The sequence below is a fragment of the Neomonachus schauinslandi genome, unplaced genomic scaffold (assembly GCF_002201575.2).
Source record: "Neomonachus schauinslandi unplaced genomic scaffold, ASM220157v2 HiC_scaffold_1495, whole genome shotgun sequence".
Classification (NCBI taxonomy): domain Eukaryota; kingdom Metazoa; phylum Chordata; class Mammalia; order Carnivora; family Phocidae; genus Neomonachus; species Neomonachus schauinslandi.
In genome coordinates this window covers 1-8,754 of record NW_025410185.1, presented here as the reverse complement: position 1 = coordinate 8,754, position 8,754 = coordinate 1, and the positions used below count along the sequence as shown (strand labels likewise).

The 8,754-nt window shown below is 39.5% G+C and overlaps 1 protein-coding gene across 1 annotated transcript; it reads right to left on the bottom strand.

The window, feature by feature from the left end:
* Positions 1 to 3,051: 3,051 nt before the first annotated feature.
* LOC110579318 (thioredoxin-related transmembrane protein 4) lies at positions 3,052 to 8,446 on the bottom strand. Its single transcript, XM_044912363.1, has 2 exons — positions 8,287 to 8,446; positions 3,052 to 7,120 (listed from the first exon to the last, which is right to left on the bottom strand). Exons 1-2 carry the CDS (start codon positions 8,390 to 8,392, stop codon positions 6,756 to 6,758), a joined length of 471 nt encoding a protein of 156 aa, XP_044768298.1. The 5' UTR covers positions 8,393 to 8,446; the 3' UTR covers positions 3,052 to 6,755.
* Between the last annotated feature and the right edge of the window lie 308 nt (positions 8,447 to 8,754).

Sequence of the window (8,754 nt, the reverse complement as noted above, 5' to 3'; positions counted from 1 at the left end):
AACAATGGCGGGATCGTGGATTATGACATCAAAAACTAATGATGTATTGTATGGTGACTAACATAACATAATAAAATTTAAAAAAAAATAATAGGACAATTTTCTGTTAGGAGGTAATTTTTTCTTTTTCAGTGTCAATAGAACAAAGGCTCTGTAGGAGGGCCACATGACTTGATGCCACACTATAATCACATGACTTTGCCCACAGCTGGTTCCCATCTATGGAGTGTCAAGGATTTGAAAAGTTTTAGAATACTCTCTACAAAATTTGCTATTAGTAAACTAATTAAAAGTTAATAGCCAACCCATTTTTAATGGGTTTTTAATGCTATTTATTGAATTGAGACTCATGCTTAGAATTGATTACACAGAGAGCTAGAATTTGAACACAATCCCATAGAGTGACAACTGTAATTTTGAGTCTTGCAGGTTATCCCTTTGGAACACAAATGTGTTCTGGGTCTATCCTAAGTATTCTACCAGAGTAACTATTAAGAAGTAATTTTAGGAATTACATGCCCCGCCAGTAACAACAGAACACAAAGAATTTTAATAGTATCAATTTTCTAAAGTATAATTTTTAGGTTAACATGATTAAGCCGATGTCTATTAACTAGAATCCCATTCAGGGAGATTTATGGAGTTTATAAATTACTGATTGGATATTAAAGATATCAAAATGGGAGAAACAGTTCATGCAAAGATGAGTAAGAAACTGTTTCTCTATCACTCCCTCATACAAAAGGAAAACTGAGACCCAGAATCCATCTCGATGGCTCAGCAAAGAACCTCCCATTGAGATAAATGCTCATCCTATTTTTCTACATGTGCAGCTTAAGCATTGTGTGCATGTCCCAGAGGGGTCTCAAATCCATCTCTGCCTCAGCAACCCGTCATCATGCTTCCTGGTTCCGTGTACCACTTAAACTCTCACCTAGATCAGGTTCCTTTTTTATAAACTTATATAGCATCTCTTAACTTTTCCCTTTGTAATTCTTATCCCACTTATTCATGTCCATCTTCCCAAATAAAATATAAACTCTCTGAGAACACCCCACTCATCGTTTGAAAAGCCTGGTATCTTGAAGATCAAATATAGCAAAGTCCAGAAGGAAGCCAAGCAGCACGAAGCCATGTGCATTCCTCCCTCTCCTGCCACCTGCACGTTCACATGACTGACATTTCTCAGGTGCTTACTCTTTGTGAGACACACAGGTGGCACAGGTAGGTAGAATAAAGTGCCTGTGGCAGAGAGGCCAGCTCTCTAATCTCACTTTGTTCTTCAGCACATGGCAAGATGACATATCTGAGCCTCCCTTTTGGTTAGGCGTGACCCCGTGACTAGGTCCTCTCGTAGGAATGAGAAAAGAAGAAACGCGCCTCTGTGCCTCTTTGCAGCCTGGCTTTAAAATCTCCCAGAAACACTCTTCCATATTCTTTTACCTTCAGACTGGTGGGATGAAAATGGCCATAGCCGCCTTCAAAGCCACCATGTTAGGCAGCAAAACCTTTCTTCACTTGGGTCCCAGAAAAACCCACATGAAGTAGAGCTACTGTTATCTGGGATGGCTAACCTGACCTAAGCGAAGCAGAAATTCTTGTTCTTAAAGCCTCTGAGGTTTGGGAGTCTGTTAACACAGCCTAGACTACCTAATACAGTTATCAATCTTGAGAAATTTGCATGTTCTAAGAAAGAATTCCTATTATTTTGGAATATGTTCCAGAGTCTTCAAGATTGGGACAAAGCAGGGGATTGCATTTTGCAATTCAGTGTTTTTGACTTCAAAAGCTGCAAGTTTTGCTCCCACCAAAGATGCATGACCAAGTTCACATAGGCTGAGACACTGCGTAATGGATATTCTTTTCTATATAGGCAAATGAGCCTACTGAGCCAGTTTCTCTGAGGGAATGACTTGGTGGTATGGAAGTTTAATCATTTTCTTCTTACCACATTTCCTTCTACCATCTTTCCAAAGTGAAATATCCAATATTCATGGTTCAGTCCCTTAGGGGGTTTAAGAGAGTCACCTCATCTCCTTTGTATCTTTCCAATGCTACAGTGATAGGAAGAATTAGGTGTAGACCAGAGTCTTCTGAATGCCCTAGGAGACCAGATCAGTCCATGATGTCTTGAAGGATTAGCAGCATCCTTTGCCATCTGCACCAGCCCTGACCACCTCCAGACCTCAGGACCAAGGGAAACCTGAGAAGTGAGTGAAATGAGTTTCTATAGGCAACACAATGACTGTAACAAAGAGGAAGTCTTGGATCTTTGCACTTGCTCTTGCTTTGATGCACCTTCCAGAGTAGCTTAAAGGCACATGATTTGCATTTCACCAAGTTAAGGAGAAGAAAGAAAGAAAGAAAGAAAGAAAGAGAGGAAGGGAGGGAGGGAGGGAGGGAAAGGAAGGGAAAGGAAGGGAAAGGAAGGAAGGAAGGAAGGAAGAAAGGAAGGAAGAAAAGAAAGAAAGAAAGAAAGAAAGAAAGAAAGAAAGAAAGAAAGAAAGAAAGAAAGAAAGAAAGAAAGAAAGAAAGAAGGAAAGAAAGAAATTAAGAAGAAAAAGAAAGAAATTAAGAAGAAAAAGAAAGAAAAAGAAAGAAAGAAAGAAGGAAGGAAGAAAAGGAAGAAAAAGAAAGAAAGATGGGGGAGCAAACAGATTGGATAGAGGATGGGCACAGGAAAATTATTTTTTTAACAAAGCAGTACTTTTCACTGCCTAGGCAAATGACTTTTGTGGAAATGCTTTTATGAAAAGCAATACACTATTTTGATTTTACTTAGCACTATCATTAGGTTTGGGCGCAAATAGAAGTTTACAATAAAATAAAAACATATGATCAAAGATTATATACAATTTTGTGACGCTTGAGACTCATATCTTGATTCCCCATTCCAGATGCTGCAGATGCTATCTGAGGAAGGAGAGAACACATGGATGAAGAGAAAAATAATTAAATATCACTGAGCTAAATAATTAAGACTATTACAAAAAATATAAATAAAAATTTATAATGTATTACAATACAAATAAACAGTATTTTTAGCGTAAAAACTGCATTTGCACAAAGAAGCTATTTAGTAACAAATACATGAAACTACATCAGAAACATGTGAAAATTATCTGAGTCACACATATACAGGGGTGCAGTTCCCATGAAACTTGACCGAGAAGAAGCCATCTGAAGGCCATGTCTGAAACCACCAAAGGCCTTCTAACTAAATCTCCTGGTTCAGAAAAGCTTCTCAAAAAGCTGCCCCATCAAGGTTCATCATTTGGTTTTTCAAGAGAAACTGATCTTCTGAAGAGGATCAAAACGTAGGACTAAGGTAAAGATACTGAACAAGAAGGAACTTTTCTGTTGGCACAAAAGATTCACATGAATACTTTTCAAAACACTATATTTGATGGGATGGGTCTGTCACACATTTATAATACTGGTAGAAATAACACTTCAATACTGAGCTGGACAGAGATAAGTTGATACACATTAGCAAAAGCACCAATCTTTCCCTTCTTTCTCTCACTTCATGTCAATTGAACATTTTATACTGAAATCTTAGGTGGACCCTATTGTTTCTATCCTTTTTTTTGGGGGGGGGGACTCTTTAATGTTTGCCATCCTGGAAAGCAGCATACAAGCTCCACTCTTAAAGACTTGGTTGTAAAAGTTATAAAGGCTAAGTGCTCAGCTAGAAGATGTTTTTATCATCCTTCCCCCAAAGGTGTTACAGAATGCCAGTTCTGCAGGCTTACATATCCTCAAATCACATAGCAATGCCATGGTTATCAACAAGGATTTTGGCCATAAAAAAAGTCAAAATTTGGCCTTCTCCACTGTCGAAAGCCAACCTGGCTAACGCTTGTTTACTTTTTATTACAGTCGTTATTTTGGATTTCTTTTTGTAGTTAAAGAAGCCTGTGGCTAACAGGGCTCACACACCAGAAGAGGTTGTAAGTATGCACCCATGAGGTTCAGGGACCTGTGAAGTGAATGAGTCCTGCCTGTCACCCCATTCTGTGCTTAGACTTCAATGAGAAAGAAGTGGGATTGCCTATCTGTAGCTCCAATAGGAGATCTCTAAGCAAGTTGGGGTGGGAGAGCAGATCTAGCAAGAGATGAATGATAAAACTAAAAAAAACGTAGCTAGAAGTTTCAGACTTTCCCTCTCATCAGAGAAACTACTCCCATATAACACACTGCACCCCCATTCTCAAATCTACCGTCACTTTTATTTAATTTTCCTAATTTTGATTTACATAAAATACTATTCTGTAATTAGATAACTGATATTGCAACATAGGAAGCATGATTATTTTTTATTTTTTAAATCAAAATCATGTTTCCATACATTTGACTTCTGGATTAAATAAATTATCTCCAGAAAAAATCCATAAAAGCCTACTGAAATGTTAATCTAATTTCAAATTATTTTAGACTGACTTTTTTCCCCTTAGTTTTATATTCAGTAAATACTGAAAACCTAAAGGCCTCAAGTGGAAAGAAATCAAATTAGATGTGTACTTATCAGGCCATTTAGTAAAAACCCCACCTTTTGCCAGGATGTTAAAAAAAAATGGTTCCTATAGCCACAGAGGCTTCAACTCTCAATGAATCTTCTTCTCCAAACTGGTTTCCCCTCTTCCTCCAATTTTTTAAAAGTATTGTTGAGAAAGAACATACATTTCTCTTGTTATATAATTAGGTATTATTTGGGGTCCAATTGGAAATTGGCCTTACATTTATAAAAAGCGAAAGTGGATTTTATTTCTTCATTCCTTCCCTTCTGGTCAAACACTCCACTTAAAAAAAAAAAAAAAGTTTTAATATAAGGAGTGTAAAAGGGGGAGGTATTATACAGAAAAGCCAAACTATGAAACCTTTCTTATTCCATACCTCTGAATTTAAACTTACTGATCTTTGAAAATTGTTTCAGCTGATTATAAGAGAAAGAAATCCAGTGACAAAAGGGCAGGCCCCACTCAGCAATGATCCACAAAAGCTTCCTAGGATCAGGGAGAGGGAGTTGCCACCATCAGAACCATGGTGCTTGGGCTGAGGATGTGTTAGAGATGTACATGGCAGGAGGGACAGGAAATGAGCCAAAGTCAAGGTTTTCCCAGTCTGTCAGTTCTGTGATGGCCTCAAACTCAAGGTGCTGTTGCTGTCTGAAGAGAAAAACTATTGGCGACTCCTCGTGAACCTCACAGTACGGGGGGATGAGACTGTCAGGTAACTGAGTTGGAAAGATGAGAAATAACCATCTCTAAAAATTGGATTCTGTCAGAATAAAAACTCCCTTGTGTGAGGCTTGCAACAGGCCCATCCAACCACTCAAGGGTAGAGGATCTCAGCACCTCCCCCTCCTCCAAGGAGCCTGTGTTCAAAGTTAATAAAAGGTAAGGGTTATCAAAACAGCCAGAGAGGAGTATACTGCATATTTCTTTATAAAGATGACAGAAACTTTTTGAATTTCATAAACGTGTATTACTTGTTTTTCTGCAGAACCCAAAGGGTGTAGGATCAACTTCAGACATCTTTCATAAGCTTGGAATCTAATTTTATGAATTTATTCGAAGACATAAATCAGGTAAGGCAGAAGTAGATGGATGGATTCTTTAAAAGAAATTGGGCCCCCTGGGTACTTTTAGTAGATTGAGTATTGAGAGATTTACAGGGATAAAATTCTTTACAAGATTAAGGAAGAAGGAAAGGAAACCAAATCTTTCATTTCCAGATATTCACTTTCATTAATTCTTTCACCAAAAGCACATCACTGAAATAAAACCAGAAATGGTTTTGCACTTAATATTAAAGTGGTTCAAGAGCCAGAGAACCCCTTGAGATGGAAGCAAAACAACAAAGTATTCAAGCTCTCTTCACAAGACAACCTTGCACTGGCAACACTTAGGGCACTTCTGGCTTCAAAAAGAATATTGCTAAAGGATCCTTTTGAAAAAAAAAAATTACTACATTTTGGCAAACAACAACAACAATCTGTCCTGTAAAATCCCTACTTCCTTTTGAATCTCCAAAGGTTACAACATTTCATTCAAGATGCTTGGCAGTCACAGCTCCGTGGGCTTTGGTTCTGGATTATGTAAACCCTTCAGTCAGAACGAAGGCGGCTGATGTGTAGCGGCCGCTGTCGGAGGCCTCTCACTGAGGAAGTATTGTGAAGAGTGTGGGGCGCCTGCAGGCCCGTGGTGGGAAAGTTGGAAATACTAAAGGTAAGAAATAAATCCTAACAAAGGAGATTTAGAGAGTTGGGATGACGTCCAAGCTCTTTTCTACCACAATAACCAGGGCCCTCTCAATTTCTCTCTCTGAAAAAGTGTCTCTGTACCGTGGTGGCTGATGTCTCTTAAAGTTTGACAAAAACGAATACTTAACACAAGAAGACTTCTGCAAGACCTCCCATGCACTGTGCGGATGTTGTCGTGTGGCTTGGCTTGCGTTTTATGGTGCCTGCGGGGTGCTTTCTCTGGTCAAAACTCTCTAGCCTCAAGCTAATGAATGTGTGCCCATGCCAAGTCCCCAAACAGATGCTAACACCCTGTTCTTCTGTTTCCTGATTGTCGTGTCTGAAACACTCTCATTAACATACATGAGGCTTCATGCCAGAGACTACATGACTAGAGATTGTTTTTTAAGAGAAGCTTGCTCATTCAGAAAAAAAATAAGGATTTGATTTACACTGCAGACCAGAAGGAAGCTGACTACTCCTCTGGTCTGAATTCTCGGAAATACTGTCATTAGACCTGTGGGCCCTTATCGGCGTGCTGACTTCTGCGCTGCCTCAGGGTATCTTCTGCCACCTCTGTGTGGGCTGGGCTGGTCTGCTCGGGCACGTCTTCTCCAGGCTCAGCTGCTCCCCCGTCCTGGACCTCTCTCAGGGGCCCTTGGTCCTGGGCGTCATTCCTCTCTTCGTCCACACGAGCAGCTGGGCTGTCCTCCTCCTCGTCCTCCTCTGCTTCATCCTCATCACCAAGGTCTTCTTTCTCTTCTTCCTCATCTACAAGGCTGTCCTTGTTTTCTTCTTCATTTGAATCATCTTTTTCCTCCTCTGCATCCTGTGGCTGTTCAGCTTTGTGGGCCTCCTCTGACCTCCGAGTCTGCTCTGTGGAGAGAACAGAAGGGAACAGCCTCTCAATAAACTGATCATTCAGCAGGCACTCAAGTGTGTCTAGCCGTGAAATGAAGCGGGGGGAGGGGGGCACGTGACAGTTTTCTCCAATCTGAAGCTATGTTATCACACAGCCCTAGCTCCATCCGGGGCTTCCCCGTTCCTCTTGGGAAATTTCACTGACCCTGCTGACTTTGGTAGAGCACAGGGCCAGGGAGGGCAAAGGTTCTTTCATGCTTTATATTTGGTACCTTACAGAACACTCAGCAACCCACTCACTCACTGGTCAGGTGATTGGTTGAGAAATGTGACTTAAGTCACAGGACTTCCCAGGAGCTTTTGGCCAGAGTCAAGAGGAAAAGCCTTCTCTCTTTCTACAGGAATTGTTCAACTGATAATATGTGAGTTAGGGTTGTTGAGAGCCCCCGAATCAGCCACAGAGAAGCAGAAACCTAACATCCCTTGTGCTGTGCTTGAAGCCAGAACATCCCTGGGTCTTCCAGTTATGTGAGTTAATTTAAATTTTCCTTTTTTTCCTAAGTTACTTTAAACTGGGTTTCTGTGATTTTTTAAGAATTCTAAGGAACATAATATATTATCTAATTATCTAAGGAAGTCTCCAAGCCTTGAAAACTTCAAGGACTTAAAAGAAATAGAAGTTTATTTAAACTCCCACATAAAACGCAACAATTTTAAAGTCTCGTAAAAGTCTTCATGCAAAGTCTCAGAACTAGGAATAAAAGCATGCAAATCCAGGGCTGTTGAATCCCACAAATGGTGTGGGGCAGTGCAAGGATTTGGGGAGACTGTTCTTACAGGACTTAGGATAGTTAATGATACATAGTTGAGACTCAATAAATACGAGTTGCCCGCCTTCATTCCAGTTTGAATGAAAGAAAAGGTATCAACTAACTGATGAAGGGCATACACTTAAAGGGAAAAAATAACTGCCAAAATGAAGTATTCCCTAATTTAAGGGGAAAAAAAGAATTTTTGTTCAAATCTGATCTAGAGAACATATTTCAAAGAATTTGGTAAGTGGTGATGGTTTGGCCACCTAATGAATTGGGGGAGGCGAAGAATCTAGTATCTCTGTGAGCACAAAAGGGCACACCACAGAATTCCAAAAATACTCTATCACATGAGTTTATCATACTTACCAGTACGTTCAGATAAATGCCTTGGAAGTGGTATATAGAAACATTCTGATATTACCACCAGGACCTGGAGGGAAAAAAGTGATTTTACTGTGACTAGATATAACATTTAATACCAAAGAACCTCAAATGTAGGCCTTGATTCTATAACCAGATATTCACAGACAATTAATTAGCAGTTGGTCAAAAGTCCTCAAAAAAGACATGGATACAATTAAGAATCTCCTATTTTTCAAATGTAACAATGTAGGAGAATATTACAAATATTTAACAGGAGTCAGGGGTCACAAAGTCAAATGTCTATAGAGAGCCCATTACAAATAGGTAAATCAAGCAGGTATAAGAAAATAGATACTCTGAGCCAAGTCTAAAATGACCTTTTTATTTTTATTTTTTTTTAAATTTTACTGTTATGTTACTCACCATACATCATTAGTTTTTGATGTCATAATCCACGATCCCGCCATTGTT

Bases quoted from the DNA above. Each gene is read 5' to 3' on its own strand.
- LOC110579318 (XM_044912363.1), bottom strand. From the start codon at position 8,392: ATGTTATATCTAGTCACAGTAAAATCACTTTTTTCCCTCCAGGTCCTG. The intron at 7,121-8,286 runs GTAAGTATGATA...TTCTCTCCACAG, and splicing joins GCATTTATCTGAACGTACTG to AGCAGACTCGGAGGTCAGAG.